Genomic DNA, 18,642 nt, shown 5'->3' with positions numbered 1-18,642 from the left:
TTCCCCTGTGTTTTCTTCTACTAAGAGCTTTAGAGTTTAGCTCTTACATTCAGATCTTTGATCTATTTTGAGTTAATTCTTGTATCTCACGCAAGCGCCTGTTTTCATATTTTCCATGTGGAGATCAGTTTTCCCAGGACCACTTGTTGTAGAGACTGTTGTTTCCCCGTTAAATGGTCTTGGCTCCGCTGCTGAAAATCAGTTGACCTCAGATGTATGAGTTTATTTCTCTTGGTTCTATTTCATCGATTTTTATGTCTGTCATTATGCCATAATCACACTGTTTTGACTGCTGTAGCTTGGTAGGAAGTTTTGGGGTAGGAAGTACGAATTTTAAGATCAGCTTTTCCAATTCTGAGGGGAAATATTGGAATTTTGTTAGGATTACATTAAATCTGTAGATTGCTTTGGGTAGTATTGCCATCTTAACATACTAAGTTCCCTCATCCTTGAGCATGAAATATCTGTTCATTTATTTAGGTCTTCTTTAATTGCTTCAACAGTGCTTTATAGTTTTCACTATAGAAGTCCTACAGTGTTTAAGTCTTGGTTAAAATTCTCCCTATTTCTTTTTTGTTGTTGTTGTTTTGTTTTGTTTTTTTTTGTTTGTTTGTTGTTTTTTTATTTCTTTTGAATGTTTTTCTAAATGGAATTGTTTTCATAATTTTCTTTTGAGATTGTTCATTGCTACTGTATAGAAATACAACTGATTTTTTGCATGTTGATCTTGTACCCTGCACATTTGCTGATTATATGAATTTTTTATTTGGGGGTTTCTTTATGTGGATTTGTTAGAATTTCTATATATAAAGATTACATCATCTGCCAGTAGAGGTAGTTTTACTTCCTTTCCCATTTGGATGCCTTTTATTTCCCTTTCCCGCCCAGCTGCCCGTAGGACTTGATTAGTGTTGGCAAACGAGCATCCTTGATTTTGAGAGAAGCATCCAGTCTCTCAGCATTGACGCTGTCTAACTGTGGGTTATCATACATGTTATTATATTGTCCTTTAGTCTGTCAAAACAGTGTATTCTGTTAGTTGATTTTATATGTTGAACCACCCTTTCATTTCTGGGATAAATCTCACTTGGTGATGGTGTGTGATCCTTTTAATATGCTATTGAATTCAGTTTGCTAGTATTTAGTTCGAGGATATTTATATCAGTATTCATCAAGGATATTGGTTTGAGTTTTCTCATATGGTCTTTGGCTGGCTTTGGTATCTGGGTAGTGCTGGCCTCGTAGAATGAACTTGGAAGTCAGGCTCAGGCCATTGTGTATTGGAACCTCTTCTTGGCACTTTCTGGGGCCAGTCATACTGCTCCCCCCAAAGCCCAACATGCTGAGGTCACTTCTCAGCCTCTTTTGCACTGGACCACAATTCTGGTCACAGATTCAGTCTACTTTTGTGGAGATTCTGCTGCCCTTGACCTCCAGCTTGTGGGGTGGTGGTCTGGGGAAGAAAGGAGTCTTTACCTTGCTGACAGTGTTCCCCTATGAGCAGCATTTCACTTGTCATCCTAAAGAGCCTCTGCTATGCTCACAGGTACTGTTCCCGTCTCACAAAAACTGGCCCTGGCTGGCCCCCAGCCTGTGCTTCTCTGGGTCCAGGTCCTGGTGCTGAGGAAGCAAAAGGGTTTTGTGGAAACCTGGGCTGTCTGCCCAGTGGTGTGCTCTCTAACTCCCCCCGGCCTCCTCCGGGAACCACGTGTAGGTTGTGGATGGAGCAGGCAGGGTGCCCACGGGACCAGCAGCTGGTGCACGGGCAGGAGCTGCTTGGACTTGGGCCAGAACCTGGGGGCGCAGCCAGGCTAGCACTGAGGCGGCATCACCTCCGGGGCAATATTCCACCTCTGCCTGCAGTGCCCGCCTGGTGTGAAGCTGCTGCTTGGCAGGACCCCTGGGAGGTGGTCCCACACACGCACTTGAGCCTCCATACTTGGATGACATGTTTGCAGATTTCTTGCAGATCACTGAAATTTACTTATAACTCCCAAGTCGACACTCTGCGCTTTCACAGTCCTTTGCAGGCTTGTGCAGAGCAGCAAGGTATTTGAATTGGGCATGCTGGCTCCCAGTAGAGCAGGGTGTGGTAGCACCCATCCCCTTGTTTCAGCTCCCGCTATGAACTTGTGTCTTTCCCACTGTTTCTTTCTCTTTTAAAGTTACTTTTTCTTTGGCTGTGTTGGGTCTTTGTTGCTGCATGGCCTTTTCTCTAGTTACTGCGAGTGGTGACCGCGCTCTGGTTATGGTGTGCTGGCTTCTTTGCTGCAGTGACTTGTTGCAGAGCACGGGCTCCAGGGAGTGGGCTTCAGTGACGGTGGTGCACAGGCTTAGCTGCCCCACGGCCCGTGGGATCTTCCCGAAGCAGCGATTGAACTGGGGTCCTCTGCATCGCCAGGCAGATTAACTAACTGGACCATCAGGGAAGCCCCCACTGTTGCTGAGGGCCGTGTGTTCCATGTTTTGTGCTTCTTGGTGGTGGTTTTGCTATTAAAAGTGGGCTCTGGGCCTGGTTCTGAGAAGGCCTGGAGTGTTCTAGGCATGAAGGTTGTGATGTGCCTTATGGGGAAAATACAGGCATGAGTTCTGTGTTAATGGATAAACAGTATAGGTTGAGTTGTCTTTAATCAAAAAACACATAAGACAGGGTATGTGTCAATCAGCTGACAAGCCCCACCCTGTGTTCCCCCTGAGACAGTGGCTCACCAGCCGCCAGCCTGATGTGCCGTCTGGTCTGGCTCAGCTCGGGGCTCTGATTGACTCACAGCTGTGTAAGACACCTCTCAGGAGCAGCGGTGCTGGGCTGTAGCAGGAAATTTGTGCATGAGTTACACTCAGACAGGAGTGGAGCCCCTGCCTGAGGGGGGAGGGCACCCCAGGACACGGCCAGGAAACCATGCAGGATGGTGCACGGGCAGGGAGACCTATAACGCCAGGCCTGCTGCGGGAAGCAGGCGAGCTGGGGGCCGGGACAGAGACAGGTGTTCACAGCCCCTGGGGGCTTTGCCACCGTCCAGAGTGTAGCCACTGGCCTCTGCCTGTATGCGGACTATGCTAATGGATGGGTGGGGAGCGTGGGGGCTCAGGATGGTGCCTGGCGTCCCCTTGAAAGGTGACCCTGGAGTTGAATCCCCCTCCTGCTGAGGCACCATGTGACTGAGGGCCAGGCACCTCAACCGGAACACAGTGCTCCTCCTGCTTGGTGGGCACCTGTGTGGCGGCCTCAGTGTAGTGTGTCATCAAGGCCGCCCTCCCACCCTTAGAAAAGGAAGCCTGTCTTTCCAGGCAGGTGCCTTGAGCTCTGGTTATTGCCGCCATGGGCACAGGGAGGGCACGTTTTGATGCTTGTTGCTCACGGAGGGGCGGAGAGGTGGGATGAGTCTGGCCGTGAGGCGGGCTCTCAACCCAGGTCTCAGTCCCGGGCCCACACCTGCGGCTCACCAGTACGGCTATGGTTGTGCCGTTTTTCCAGTGACGCAGTTGGGTTGGATGTGGAGTCCTGGGGCAATGACGCGTTTGGGTTGGATGTGGAGTCCTGGGGCAGCGACACGTTTGGGTTGGATGTGGAGTCCTGGGGCAGCGACACGTTTGGGTTGGATGTGGAGTCCTGGGGCAGCGACGCGTTTGGGTTGGATGTGGAGTCCTGGGGCAGCGACACAGTTGGGTTGGATGTGGAGTCCTGGGGCGTGTGGGTTGGGTGTGGAGTCCCTGGGGCAACACGCATGTTTAGGTGGCATCCCACCTGCTCGCTGTGGCGCCAGTGCCCCTCTGCCGTCTTCCTTCTGAGACTTCTCTGCCCACTCTCAGGCTCCCTCACTGCCCAGGTCGTTTCCTTTGCTGTCACCTTTCCTGAGGGTTTGCAGATCAGTTAGTGGAAGACTGCTCAGCATGGCCTAGGAACCACACTGTGCCTGCTTCAGAATCTGGGGCCCGGGCCCCACCTACAGCCACACCTCCCATAGAGCAGGCCTTGCTACCCTGCCCCACCGCACCAGCCTGTTCTTCCAGTCACATAATTTTTTAGGCTTTGGCCATTTGGCCTGCTGCTGCTTCTGCTGCTAAGTCGCTTCAGTCGTGTCCGACTCTGTGCGACCCGATAGACGGCAGCCCACCAGGCTCCCCCGTCCCTGGGATTCTCCAGGCAAGAACACTGAAGTGGGTTGCCATTGCCTTCTCCAGTGCATGAAAGTGAAAAGTGAAAGTGAAGTCACTCAGTCGTGTCTGACTCTTAGCGACCCCGTGGACTGCAGCCCACCAGGCTCCTCCGTCCCTGGGATTTTCCAGTACCAAGAGTACTGGTGGGGGGTGCCTTCTCCGATTTGTCCTGACTTACCATTAACTCCATTCTGCTCTGAATCATTGCTACATCCTCCTGAAACAGCAATTTTATTCAAGCCAGAATTTTGTGGGACATCTCCCAAACTCGCCAGGGCTCTGTCTCTGCATGGACTGCAGCAGTGACGTGTGCGTCCTGAAGAACCCGGCTTCACTGCAGTGCTGCCCCCGCACCACACGGGTCCTTATTCCTGAAAGTGACGCAGCAGTCACTCTCAAGAGATGACAGCTGAGATGGCCGGAAGCCCCATGTTAACCAGGTCCAGCTGCCAGCCCCTTTGTTCCCTGAAGACACAATCGTATGAATTTTCCTATGCAAAAGCCTACCGGGAATTTAAGTGGAATGGCTTTGAATCTGGAGCTGAGGACGGGGGCGCTGGAGTCCTGGCGGTGCTGAACTCCCCTTTCTTTGACCTCAGTGTGTGTTCTGTGGCTTCCCATCTGTTTCATTTTGCAAACTACCCCCCACCCCCTGTCTCTTCACTTAGCTTCAAGTTCCATTTCTTGGGAGGAAATTCTGTCGTCCCCCTGTGCTAGCTAAAGCGATCTATTAGAAGACCCAGTCATAAAGCTTGGTGTAAAGCCCTTATGCTTATGCAACATGTAGAGCAAGCTGTCATGAGCTACCGCAGCGGTAACATCAAGTTACTAGCATCAGGGAGGCGGGACAGCACACACGCCCCTGCTGGGACTCGGGCCTGCTCGTGAGATGAGGTCACTGTTCAGGGTCTTCGTGTGCACGTCATTCTCCATATGGCCGCCTGCTGCTACGGTCCTAAACCTCCCCTGGGGCGCGAAGGGACTGGGTAGGGGGCAGGGGTCTTCCTGGACAGGATGCTGCCTCTCCAGGTCGCTCCTCCAGCCCACACCCTGCCCCACCCCCACCCCCGCTGTGGTAAATAGCCCAGGCCCAGTCTGCCTTCCCACTTGGAGGAAGAGCACTTCTAGGTGTGGGATGACCTCCTTCAGTTCATCCCTTGCGGTTTGGTTATGCAGAGCATGAGGCAGGCGTGATCAGAGGTGGAGGAGGCCCTTGTGCCAGCGGGAGTCCAGGAGGAGGAAGGGCCTCTCGGTGATGAAGACCAGAGAGAGGATGGGCTTGGGTGGAAGGGTATGGGGAAGCCAGCCTAGGGCTCGCTGGAGGTCCCTCCCCTGACAGACTTGGAGCAGGTATGTGGCTCAGATGCAGGCTTAGCTTGATACAACCCAGTCCCCTCCTGGGCTCAGGGGCCCTGTGTCGAGGAGAAGCCAGCACCGGCCCCTTGGCCAAAACAGTAAAGCCATCTGCCTCAGGCCTCCGCCCTCCCCCCTTCCCACTTCAGCAAGGCAGCCCACTATTGGAAGCAATAAACAGATGCTGTGCATTCACAGAAAGACTTGCTGTTCGCACAGTTAACATGAGGTGGGGTCTCTGATGCCCAGGGGCCTGGCAGGGACAAGCGTCCGCCCAGACGCGCAGGCTCTGACCCACTGTCTCTCCGCAGCAGCAGCAAGCCCCCTGCACATGCTGGCGACACACGCCTCCGCCTCCGCCTCCCTGCCCACCAAGCGCCAGAGCGGCGAGCCCGCTGAGCAGCCGGAGCTGAAGCGGGCCAAGACGGAGGACAGCGAGGGCCTCGTCATCGCCCTGAGTGTGGACGCGCCGCCGGCTGCCACGCGGGAGAAGGGCGTCCAGAACTAGCAGCCGGGAGAGCGTTTCTCACTTTAACGTCAACTCTGGTGCCAGAAGGAGACACTGCCTCTCACCGACGCTCGGAGCGTGTTCCCTCGGTGGGTAGAGGGCCCTGCGGTTGGACTTCACCTCAGCACTGGAAACACAAACCCAGGTGGCCTTAAAACTCCTTAAGTTAAAAGACTGAAGTCACCCCTGAACATCAGAACCACAAACAGCAAAGCCGGGCTCCGGCATGTCTCCCCGCCCAGTGTTCAGCTCAGCTCCCAGTAGAGACTCACGGTCCTGCCCCGGGAGGACACGCCCGGTGCGAGCGGACCTGCTGGGCCTGGGCCGGAGCCACCCCACCGCCCGCTGCCAGTAGGCGAGACAGTATTTTGTTGTTCACATGTGGAATTAGAATATTTTGAGGTGTACTTTCTTTCTTTACAAAATAATGGGGTCTTTGACATTTCAGATCACTCCATTTCTACTCTGGAAATTTTGGAATCACACAGGACCTTTTGTGTGGATTTCATTTGGGGAGAAGAAACAACGTAGTTTTGTTTGTTTCTGTTGTTTGTTTTCAGCCTATGGAATGATTTACTTTTGTCTGTCCTGTTTAAGTCAGATGGAGCTACTTGACATCTGCAAATTTCCCATGTTAGAGCAGTTACCTGATGAATTTAATCCTCCTCCATTTCCATGTGTAGGACGGACATACAGACGGACACCCGCGGGCCACTTGTAACCCTGACGGAAAGCGCTGCCAGGCTCCTGGAGCTGCACTTACCCATTTCTCTTTCTTGCTACTTTTTGTTGTTTGTTTCTTTGTGTTGACTTTGTCCCTGGCATAATTTTCCACTCTGAGTAAAACAAATCTCCTACGTATTGTGTATGTTTAAAACGACAGAACTGTTACTTCGTCATTTGGAAAAAAGATTCAACCTTTTATCACACCTTTTTCAAACAAAGGCCACAGATTTCTCCGTGACGCGTTCACTATTCTAGGTGCCGTCGCCAGCTCTTGGCATCGGCCAGCCGGCCAGCCGCCCCGTGATGTTGCGGTTTGCCCCACTCATGGCAGGAGCAGCTGCTGGGGTGGAACAGAAGCTGCCTGTAAACACAAGGGTCTGGGAAGCAAGCACCCTCCGTCCGGTAAGCGTTGGAAACACCTAGGTTGCTTTCTGATTTGTAATAGGAAATTCCCCTCAACCTTTTAGAACTGAATCTAATACTAAGGCTGATCTCTCTCCTGTAAAAAATAAAAGCGAGAGAAAAGGAAACAAAGGTGAGAGAATGAAAAGTCGGAGGCCCACTCGGCCTCAGCCTGCGTTTCTCTGGAAGAAAGCCACTCACCTTTCCAGAGGTTTCTGGGGTCAGAGCTGAGCAGCATGCAAACAGAAAGAGGGCTCTGGCCTTATTGTGAATTTTTAAATGTCATCATCATAACGTTATTTATTTAAATGTAGTTATTTTGGTATTTAATTTTTTTTAAAGAGAGAAAAAAGAAAAAAAAAAACCCTGTATTTTCCTGGTGGAATGAAATGGCTCAGAATGGTATATTTAGGCAATTTTAAAACATTTATTATTTACCTAAAGACCAAATATGATAAATCTGTTCTAAGTATTGTGTGTCAATCCACGGTATGGAGCTGTCACAATGTTATTGCAGATAATGCATATTAAAATTATGAAATTACTGCACACTAGCTGGATTTATAACTCAGCCATTTAAAAAAATAAAAACAAAACCATCCTGTGAATGAGACCACGTGTGTGACAGTAGCAAAATCTAACTTGCAGACTGAAGCACGGACGGATCAGAGCACCTCAGGGCAGCTGTCTGCATCTCCCAGGCACTGTACAGATACCTTGGAATGTATATTTTTATTTGTCTTTTTACACAGAAGGTTTGCAATTTGAAAAATAATTCAGATGTGCTGTGTCCTGTTTGTGGGGTCGGGTCACTCCACTGAGTGCTCCAGACCCGCCAGTCATGGGCCACTGCAGCCCCCTGGCCGTGAGCTCTGGGGAGGTGAGTGGACAAGACCACCTTGGGAGGGAGACGGCTCAGGCCACACTAAGCAGATGCCTCGTGTGTTGCCCAGGAGACCACCTCCACCACCACCCTGAGAGACCCTGGTAGACTTGCCCTGTGTAAGCCCAGTCTATCAGTTGATGATTTCTGAGCCTAAAATGTAGACTTTTGGGGTTTGGAGGGATTTCTGCTGGGTTTATAGGTAAGAAAAGTACCCTGCTCTCAAATCTAAAGGGAGAAGGATAGTTTTTGCTGCCAGGAGCTAAAGCATGTCTTTTTCAAAGGCGAGGCGTTCTCTTTCCTTTTTCCTGTTGTCTTGGCTCATTCATTGGCACATAGATATTTAAGAATATCAAGGAAAAGGCAGGGGGGAAAGACATAGATTAACTGCCCATGTCCTGGGCAGTTTAAAATGTTTGAATTTAGCTGTGAATTCCCTTTAACACCTGGGAGTCACTGAGCTTGTGTCCTTGTGGCCCCACTTGATGCCTGGTGCTACGTCAGCAGTCACATTGCGCTTAACTCCCGCCCAGCAGTCCACTGGTGGTTCCTAAATAAGTCATTTCAGAAAGTCTCTGCTTTGTCCTTTGCCAAACTTCCAAGCTCCCTCAGGGATGACAGACTTCATTTCAGCAGCTCTGCCCCGAACCAGACAGAAGTACAAAAGGGAAACTCTCACGTGAGCCAAGTGATGTGGCGTATCCCAGGGTGTCCGCGCATGATTTAGGGTTGATCTTCCCCTCGTGTCCGTGGAGTCTCCACTCAGACAGTTGAGCTCCTTAAATGCATCACCCCTCACATCGTCCTCTCCTAGAACAGCAGAGTAGGCGAGGCCACGGTCGGAAGGGGGTGGGGCGTGTCAGGACTTGGGATTTCTGTGCTATGTGACTACAAGGAGACAAGTGACAATCTTCAAGTCCTAACCTCCACTATTCTAGAAAGGATAGTGCTGATTTGTGTGCAAAGGTTTGAAATTTTAAAAGTACCAAGTTCCTGAAATTCAATAAAATATTTTTATTAATTTTAATTGAATACAGAGTATCATTGTCATTTTGATAAGCTTAAGCAGGCACTGCTTTTTTATATGCTCTTTTCCGAGCGCGCCAAAGGCCTAGGTAGCACTGGAGCGCCTGTGCCAAGACACTGCTATGACAACAGCAGAGCAGGCGCCTTGCCTCCACCAGGAGAGAGGGGGCCCTGAGTGTCTGCATGGGCAAAGGGAGCTGGGTCACAGGCAGTGCTAACAAAGACTCGCTGGCTTTTATCCATCCTGTCGGAGTTTTAAAACTAACTTTGAGGTTATGGTGTAGCTGCCATTTCTTCTGATTTGCTCCTGAGCCTGAGTGAGATACATTCTCCCATGAGATGGAAATTGTGTCTAAATTTAGAGGCACACGGGTACTCCAGTCCCCAAGTCACTATTAACACTTAGATTGTCCAGCTACCGAAAAGTCTGTGGCACAGATTGCTGATGTCCTAAGGGGTAGGAGGAGAAAGGACTACTGAAATGACGCCATAAAGGGCCTCTTTGGGAGATAACTGAACCTCAAGGACAGAGTTCACAGGGAGTTTTGTTCTTGACATTCATGTCCTAATGTAAAAACAGTTCATATTAGCATAAAAGAACTGTTCCTCATGTACTGAGACAGTCTTTCCCAACTAACGGAAGCATCCCTAAATATTTTTTCGGATCTGTTGTCCATGTTGTATTAATAGATGCTTTAGGATGTGTTAGGTCTTACCTCCCCCTTCTCACTCAGGAAAAGCTACTCCGATAGTTATTAGGGTCACCTTGTTGAAGTTAAACTGAGTCAAATAAGAGGGGACAGGTATCTTAGAGAATAATCTACCTTTACCCAAGGAAAAGATGTTATAAGGGACTGACCTGGTGGTCAACTGGCTAAGACTCCCAAAGCACTCCCAAAGCAGGGGGCCTGGCTGCTGTTCCTGGTTTGGTCCCACATGGCATAGCTAAGTTCACATGCCACAACTAAGACCTGGCACAGCCAAATGAATTACATACTTTTTAGGAAAGATGTTGAAGGAAGCCTTTAGGTATAGGAAACAATTCAGTTAACTGATAAAAGAGTTTCTTCATGTAGCAAAAGCCAAGCTATTGTGAGGAGGCCCACATTCAGGCCATATTTTGTCTGTAAGGAAGACATCGAGGGGCATTCCCTGGCACCCAGTGGTTAGGACTCCATGCTTCCACTGCCAGGGGCACAGGTTCAGTCCCGTCACTGAACCGAGATCCCGCATACAGTGTGGCGCAGCCCAGGCAGGAGAAGGAAGGGCAGGCATTGGGGCGTGTCATGACTCTGTAGTCACCATATAGTAAGTGGAGGCCTGAACATGGGAGGTAAAGGAATCCGTAGTTTGGAGTGGTTTCCATGGTGGCCTGCTGGCCAGCACTTCCCGTAGGTCTTTGTGGAACACTGTGCTAACGTGACACGTCTCTCGCAGCCTCTCCCTCCACGTTTATATGCACAGCAGTACAAAATTAGATTTTAACATGGGTCTCAGGTGACCTCTGATGAGATGACTAAAGCTGCAGGCACAAAATTTCTGATTTTAGAAATGTCCTGAGGTCCCACACTCTGCCCTATGTCTCAACCATTGGCTGAGTAAATAAAGCATCTATCACATCTCTGAAAAAAGAAACAGGAGCAGGAGTATTGAAACTGTAAGAACAACCGGGGTGGTGACCATTTTCTTGAATTTTTCTTCCCTCTTGTATCTCCTAGTGTAGACTCCAGGACAGCCTGAATATAAGAGCTGCATCTTAGGAACGAACAGAATACCCAAGAGAAGCCCTCTCCCCATGAGGAAAGGGGGGACCCCTGAGGGACATGGGGAGGGGAGTCACAAAACTCTACTTGTAAGCAGTAGCCCTGGAGACACTGAGGGCTCAGAAGAGGAGCCAGGCAAGGGGACTCCTTTCTGGTCCAGAGAAGGCCAGGGAGGGGGAGGGTAGAAGTACTTTTCTTTGGCCCCAAGAAGTGTACAACATCACACAGAGGCTAAAGCCTGAGCTTTTTAGCCAAAGGCCAGAAAAGGGGGGTACCTGGGAGACAGGACATTAGAGAAAGACTCCCTATGGCTAGGTATGGCATTCTGGGCTCACCCTCAGCTGCACACGCCTGGAATTGACCTTGAGGAAGCAAAGCAAAGGCTTTATTAATTGAACAAACTCCCATAAAGATTGGCCCCAGATAGCACTGCAGAGCTTGGCAAACAACTAACCCCAAACTACAGCCTACCGAGGGCAGGTCAGCATGTTTAGTCTGAATCTAGCTAGGTTATTTGCCTGCTTAGAGAAAGAAAAGATTCTACATTCACTAGAGGATGTAAACAGGACTCAGATTCATAAAATGAACAATGTCCAGAATGCACAAAAATCTCTTTGTGCCAGGAAAATCTCTTAAGGGGAAAGAAAGTTAACATGTCAGTTGGAAGTATGTTGGAATAATTGGAAAAGGACATCAGCTTTCTATGGCTGTAATTATTGTAATCAAACTCCAAAGTAAAGGCAGATGCTCTTGAAATGAACCAAGAGCTACAGAACTTAAAGATAACAACAAAAAAAAAAAATTACAACGAAAAATCCAGTGGATCAACAGAAAGATGCTTGGAAACAAACCTTAGGCTCAGGGACCCGTGAGATAATATAAAAAGATCTAATATACACTGGCTTAGTGAATTTCCGGTAAGAGGAGGAAGACATCAGTGCTTCAGACAAATATTTTTTAAATTAATGCCTGAAAATGTCCCAGATATAATTCTAAAGATTCACAGAGTTTCAAATAGGATATACCCAAAGAAAAACCATGTCAAGGCATTACCACTGGCCATGAAACAAGACATTTTATCTGGAAAGCAGCCAAAGAAAAGTAACTCGTGGCATACAGAGTAACAGTAATCTGAATACAGATTTCTCATCAGAAACCATGGAGGCCATATGCCTAGAAAATTTTTAAAGGGCTGAAAGTAACTGTCAGTCTAGAATATTATATCCATAGAAAATATCAGGAGTGCAGATGAAAAGATATTCTTAGATGAAAGAAAATTGAGAGAATTCCTAACCAGTAGAGATGCTCAAAGAGAAATGCTAAAGGACATTCTTCAGGCAAAAAGTAAGTAATAGCAGAGAGAAACCTTGGAACTTCAGGAATGAAGGAAGAGATCAACAGAAATGGTAAATATTTGGAGAAATACAATAGTTTTTCCTCTTAAATTCTTTAAAATATCCTAACCTCCCAATGTAAAAGGTTTAAGATTGTCCGGGTTTTCAGTGTATATACGTAATATGCATTGACGAAGGTACAGTATAAAGGAGGAAGGCAAAGGTCTATAGGTCTCTAGATTTCTATATTGAAATGGTAAAACGTTCTGAAGTAGACTGAAAAGCTAGCTTTTTGTGCCACAGTCCCTGGTGCAGTCACTAATAACAAAGATAAAGGAAAAATCCAATAGGCAAATTAAAATGGAATGCTAAATTTTTCTTGAAATAACACAAGGCAGAGAACAGGAAACCAAGGTGGAGGGGAAAAGCAACAATAATATGGTAGGATCTTATCTATATGTTGTCTACAAGAAACTAAATATGAAGACATTTCATATAGATTAAAAGTAAATAAACAGGAAAAGATAACCATGCTAACACTAATGAAAGTAAGAGTAGTTTTTCTGTTTTGGCCACACCATGCGGCTTATGAGGTCCTAGTTCCCCAACGAGGGATTGAACGCTCAGCAGTGAAAGCACAAAGTCCTAACCAGTGGACCGCCAGGGAATTCCCAGGAGTAGTTGTTTTGTTTTCAGACAGAGCAGACTTCAAACCAAGGAAAGTTATCGCCAATAAATGGCACTGCGTCATGATAAGAGGAGCAATTCTTCAAAACAACGTTAATTAAATGAAGCAAAAGCTGACAGAACTAAAACAGATAAATCCGCATTACATTTTGACACTTCAACACTCAACTCTAGGTGACTGATAAATATGTAGACAGAAAGCAAGTCTGTAAGCCCTGAGCAACCCCAGTCAATGTAACTGTGATTGATGGAGTGTTCTACTGAACAGAATACACATTCTTTTCACATGCACATGGGACATTTCACCAATATATACCAAATCTTGGGTAATGAAACACATCTTTACAAGATTTAATTAAAACCATACATAGTATGTATGCTCTTTGACAATTAGGGAAATCAAAGTAGAAATCAATAATAAAGGTATTTTTAAAATTCTCAAATGTTTGTGGATACTGGAAAAAACTTCATTTTTGATCTGCACAGCACACAGCATGTGGGATCTTAGGTCCCCGGACCAGGGATTAAACCCCTGTGCCCTGTAGTGGACGTGTAGAGTCTTAACCACTGGACCACAAGGTAAGTCCCATAGACAACAGATTTTGAGATAATCCATGATTTAAAGAGGAAGTCTTAGAAAACTGTAGCAGAATGAACATGAAATATATCAAATTTGTGAAAACAGCTAAAAGAGCTCATAGGAAATTTTATAGCACAAAATGCTTATAGAAGAGAAAACCTAAAATTTAGTCATCTACAGTTCTACCTTAAACTAGAAAAGAATGAACTAAACCCACAGCAGTCAATATAATTGAAAAGGGGGATAAGAAAAATATCAATGAAATAAAAACTGATTCTTTGCAAAGAAAAAAAAAAAAATTAGCAGATTAACTCCATCTGGAACGACCAAGGAAAAAGGACACAGATGACCAGGGGGCCGTTGTGATGAGCTCCAGTGATAGCAGCATTATTGGTGATCGCCCAGATCTGGAAACATTCCAAACATCCTTCAGTAGGTGAAGGAATAAACAAGCTATGCTTGTTAAGTGGAGCCCCACTTGGCAATCGAAGGAAGAAGCTATTGAAACAACTGGTGAATCTCAGAGGCATTTCCCACAGAATGAAGACTCTAGACTCAAGATGCAGACTGCATGCTGGGGGTTGAACTGTACCCCCTCCCCGCTAAATATGCTCAAGTCCTAACCCTGGTTGGGACAGATCAGTGGAGACAGAAAGGATGTTTGTGTTTGCCAGAGGCTGTAGGTGGGGAGAATGGGGGCTTCGGTACTGGATGATGGAAAGTTCTGGAACTAGGGAGACTGCACAACAATCTGAACATATGTACTCAGTGCTGTGAACTGTGCTCTGTAAACTGATCTAAATGGTCTATTTTATGCATACTGTACGACTTCTAAAAGTTTTACCTGGAAGAAGGTGGGGGTGAAAAATATGTGATGAGCTTACAGATCTGACCCAACACAGCCGCTGAGCAAAACGAGGGGTTGAAGGTTCAGGGGTTGGAGTGCAAAGGAGAGTGGGGCTTAACCCGTGTTCTGCCCAGGATCCCTGGGGAATTTGCTAAAGGAGGAAGCAAATTCATCCGCTCAACACCGGCCCCAGAGGTGGCTGCTGCAGAGTCAGGCACACCTAGGCCTTGAAATGACTGCAGAAACTGGGATGCAAAGGCTGTGTGTGTCTGCCCTTCACCACATCACAATTGAAAGCACCCTGAAGTGGAATTTTACGGAAAATGGCTCCAGCTGGATTTTCTTTGGAGCCTCAATCAAAACAGACTATACACTGGCCGTTGTGTACAGAGCAGATTCGGGACTGCCTGACCTCTTACAGATGTCCGGCCCCTGCCCCCAGTCTTGATCCCGACTGGGCTGTGATGGAATTAATCTCCCTGAAGCTGTGAGGTTGCTTGGCGGGTACTTCAGGTGCCTGACAGCTGTTCCATCCTCCCTTGTGGACCATTTTCGGAAGGCTTTGAAGGGTGTCCTCCAAGACAGGCTGACCTTCAAAAGAGCGGATGTTAGAATTCTGATTTTAACTTGAAGAGCTCTTCAATGGGAGGAACAGGAGACAACTCTTTTCTTGGAATTAGAAAAGTAGTTTGTAGTAGTTAGGAAAGTCTTATTCTTGCTCACAGTGTTAAGGTGGTGACTGTTCAGGGCTGGACTGGGAGCGGTGTCAATCTGCAATCTCAAGGCCATGTCCAGCAGGCACTGGGAAGACAGACACTGTCAGCACAGACGCTGTCCCCTGGGCGTGGTAGACCCAAGTCCAGCCTCTCTTGTGTCAGAACAGCAGGAATCACTGTGATTTTCTGGAGTCACACGTCTGCTCCGGAGATCAAGATATCTTCTTCCGTAGCACCTGCCCAGGAAAGTAACTGGCCCTTTGAGGTAACTAGCCCTCATCAGTTCACACCCCCCAGAAGACAGACAAACCGTCACGCAGACCGTACTCGATGACCCAGGATGAGGACTCTACACAGAGTCTATGATATTCTGCCAGCATCTGTGGGCAGCACAATCAGAACAGACGCCTAGGTGAAAACAGCCTTTATTCATGGTGACATTTCTCACAGATAAAATATATATAAATTTCACTAGGTGTTGCCGCAGATCTTTTTTGTAAAAATCCACTGTATGTTTCTATTTTGGTGGCTGTGGTATAAATACTTTTTAAATGGATGCCAAAACTATAAAATTACTAACTCGAAATCCATGATGCCAAAACGTGGCAAGGACTTTATAAGAAAATTACAGACGAGTATTTCTTATATACACACACAAATCCTTAAACATACAGCAAGTCAGATTTGGCAATAATAATATCTGAATAACAAGAGAAGGACAACGCGCCATGACCCAGGTGAGGTTTATCTCAGGACTGCAGAGTTGGTTGAACCCTCAGAAGTCAATGCGATTCACCATGTGAACAGAGCAGGAAACCATCTTACAAAACCACGTACCCATCTGCAGCGGCATGAAGCTGAGCACTCACACCCCCTTCAACTTGGTGCTCCCAGCAGCTCACCTGCCCTCCTCTCCTCTTGACCCCACCCAGCTGCATTACGGGGCACTGTTCAGGTGGGTCCAGAGCCCTGAAATGCTTTAAAGTGAAAAGACCCTGCATTCTGCAGGGAAACGTAACAGAATCCACAACATACATACCAACATCCAAGATACAAGCCCACAGTACTAGGACACAGTTTACTATGACTAGTACACAGAAGAAAAGAAAATCGACGAAGACCTGCTCTGAGAAGATCCAAACGGAAGAATGACGAAAGGTTTTAACTCCTGTACTATATGTATGCACAAGGATGTAAAAATCGTTCACGTGCGTGAGCAAATGAAAAAGCTTAGTTAAGGATTAGAAACATTTTAGATTCATCTAAAGTTTAAAGTATATTGTAAAGTCTTTAAAGAACAGTGGGCAGTAATAGGTCCTTTAGTGTGGTATTCAATGACATGATCCTATTTTTTAAAACAGGAAAAAATACTTTAAGAACTGTATGAACAGCCTTAATAATCATTGAGTGAGATAATAGAAGGTGTTATGCATGTGTACTTGAATCCCAACAAGAAAGAGACAACAGCAGCAGACTTATTTGAGGGAACAGCTAGGAAATCCCACATAAATCTAGACTCAAGCAGCTTAGCAAGCCCCGTGCATGATAAACACAAAGGATACCAAATGTAAACATATCATAGTTTCCAAGCTGTAATTCCATAAAACAATCCTTATCCTCTTGAAATAGAGGACATGGGAAGGACAAAAGGAAGACTCACAGCTTCTTTCCACTCAGGTTGAATGGCTTTGCCATTAAAACAAGCAAACGTGAATGACAGTGCTCTTACTGTGTTCTCTGTGACATTACATTACTGCTGGGGAGAAAATACTTAGCACATCCTGATACATTCTGTCCCTCAGCTCTTCAGAAACAGAAGCAATCATTTTCGAGTTTTTTAAATTCCACTAAAATTTTATTTTTACCTATTATTCCATTTGCTTTCATCTGGGGGGAAAAAAATGGTTGAGATCAGCAGAGCCATGTAACCAGAACACACTTCTTCATGGAGCAGTGCAGGAAGTCCCTGGGTAATAAACACATCAGTTGGTAGATGGAACTATAGTAGGGCAACTGCGCAATTTTCATCCAGAGTAGAAAACAGCGCTCAGGTAGATGAGACACCACACCCTGGGGCAGGAAGAGGAGCTGGGGTTGAGTCACCCTTGGCTTGAGCAGTGCCTGACCATCTGGTGCAGAAAGATGAGGCCCTTTCCTCATTACATGCTGGGCAATCACACCCAGACTGAAGGATGAAAACAAGACCCGTACATTGAACCCAGTGAAAAGCGTTTTGTTTTAATCACGAGCCAATACTAGAAATCATAACGGAAATAGGCTGAGCAATCAGACTATGTAAAGATTCAAGATACACAGCAAAGTAAAACCCCTCAAACTGAAACAAAGTGAAAAAAATGACATGGGGTGATTAAAGTCCTTATAAATAAAATACACCAACAGGAAAATAACCAAAGGCATGAGTAAGCAATATACAAAGTAATTTCACATGGCCAGCAAATGTATTCCAAAACGCTCAACTTGGCTAAAAATCAGAGATCTTTTTTCTCCATCAAAGATTAAAAAGCTTGTGCTCAGAGCCTTCTGGTGAGGATGAGGTGCTGGTTACTGAAGTTGACACAGTCGTGGCAGGCATGATACGTCCTACACATAGAGATCCTCTGGCCTGGCAATTCCAGTTCTGTTATCCAAAGAAACAGGTGGACAAGTGTATAGACATGTATGCACAAGGATTTCCATTTCCAAAATGTTTATGAAAGCGAAAAATAAAAGTAGGCATCTTCGGGCAATTATAGTACATCCTGACACGTTCTTGAATTGTGAAAATGTTAAAAGAATGGTCCCAATAATGCGATTGAGAATCACAGACTTCACCCCCGAAGGCACGGGGGTTCCAAAGGTCATCGTCTCTGGAGATGGCAACTCAGGGTGATGTTGATTCCCACTTCATATTCTTCTATATGTTCACCTTACAATGAACATTTTGTATTGTGATTAGTGTTTTTTGATCCATTCTGAAGACCAAAATTTCAGCACAAGTTCCAAAAACACTAAAATTGATGAAATACTTTTTACAGAAAGAAAACAGGCCAGGGACCAAGATGTGTGAAATCACCTACAAGTTTGATTTGGTTGCAGAAAGGAAATGCAAACATGAGAAGCTTTGGTCTCACAAGCTGCAGGGTAAGGAGGGGAGTGGGCCACGCCTTCCAGGCCACGGTGAGCACTGAAGACTGATGGGACTGAAGACTGATGGGACAGACGAGCCAGGGGCATGGGCAGGGGCGAGGCTGCAGGGCACAGAGGGCTCTGTCCCCAACTGACACACTGGAGCCCTCCCTCCACCCCCCCCCCCCGTTCATGACCTGGAGAGCAGGCAGGAGAGCCCAGTGTGTAGGGCCCCAAGAGGTGGTTCCTGAATGTTCACACGGGCATTTGGGGGAAAATTAATCAGGCTGGTCCAACCTAGCCACCAAGTGGGCCTTGGGGAAGCCCTGGACATGAGACTTTCATGCCTGCCCCTCCATATCCATGTTCAGGGGCTGGCAGGATGCAGCCGGCGGGGAATTAGAGGCGGCCGTGGCTTATAACATGCTTTCCCTACATTAGGCAACAATTCAGTGGTTATCAGTTTGAGAAACCAAGTCTGCTGCTGTCCCTAAACTGAGGAAGGTTCACCCAACAGCCCACTGGCCAGGGAC

At 46.9% G+C, this 18,642-nt stretch overlaps 1 protein-coding gene across 1 annotated transcript in view; it reads left to right on the top strand.

The window, feature by feature from the left end:
* The window catches only part of FOXK2 (forkhead box K2), a 51,767-nt gene extending 42,710 nt beyond the window's left edge, over positions 1-9,057 (top strand). The window contains exon 9 of the mRNA XM_069541848.1: positions 5,823-9,057. Within this exon, the coding sequence (XP_069397949.1) occupies positions 5,823-6,019 (197 nt within the window). The 3' untranslated portion in view covers positions 6,020-9,057. The remainder of the gene's footprint in view (positions 1-5,822) is intronic.
* The last annotated feature ends 9,585 nt before the right edge of the window (positions 9,058-18,642 follow it).

This window comes from Ovis canadensis, chromosome 11, assembly GCF_042477335.2.
Source record: "Ovis canadensis isolate MfBH-ARS-UI-01 breed Bighorn chromosome 11, ARS-UI_OviCan_v2, whole genome shotgun sequence".
NCBI lineage: Eukaryota > Metazoa > Chordata > Mammalia > Artiodactyla > Bovidae > Ovis > Ovis canadensis.
This window is presented reverse-complemented; position numbering and strand designations above follow the sequence as displayed.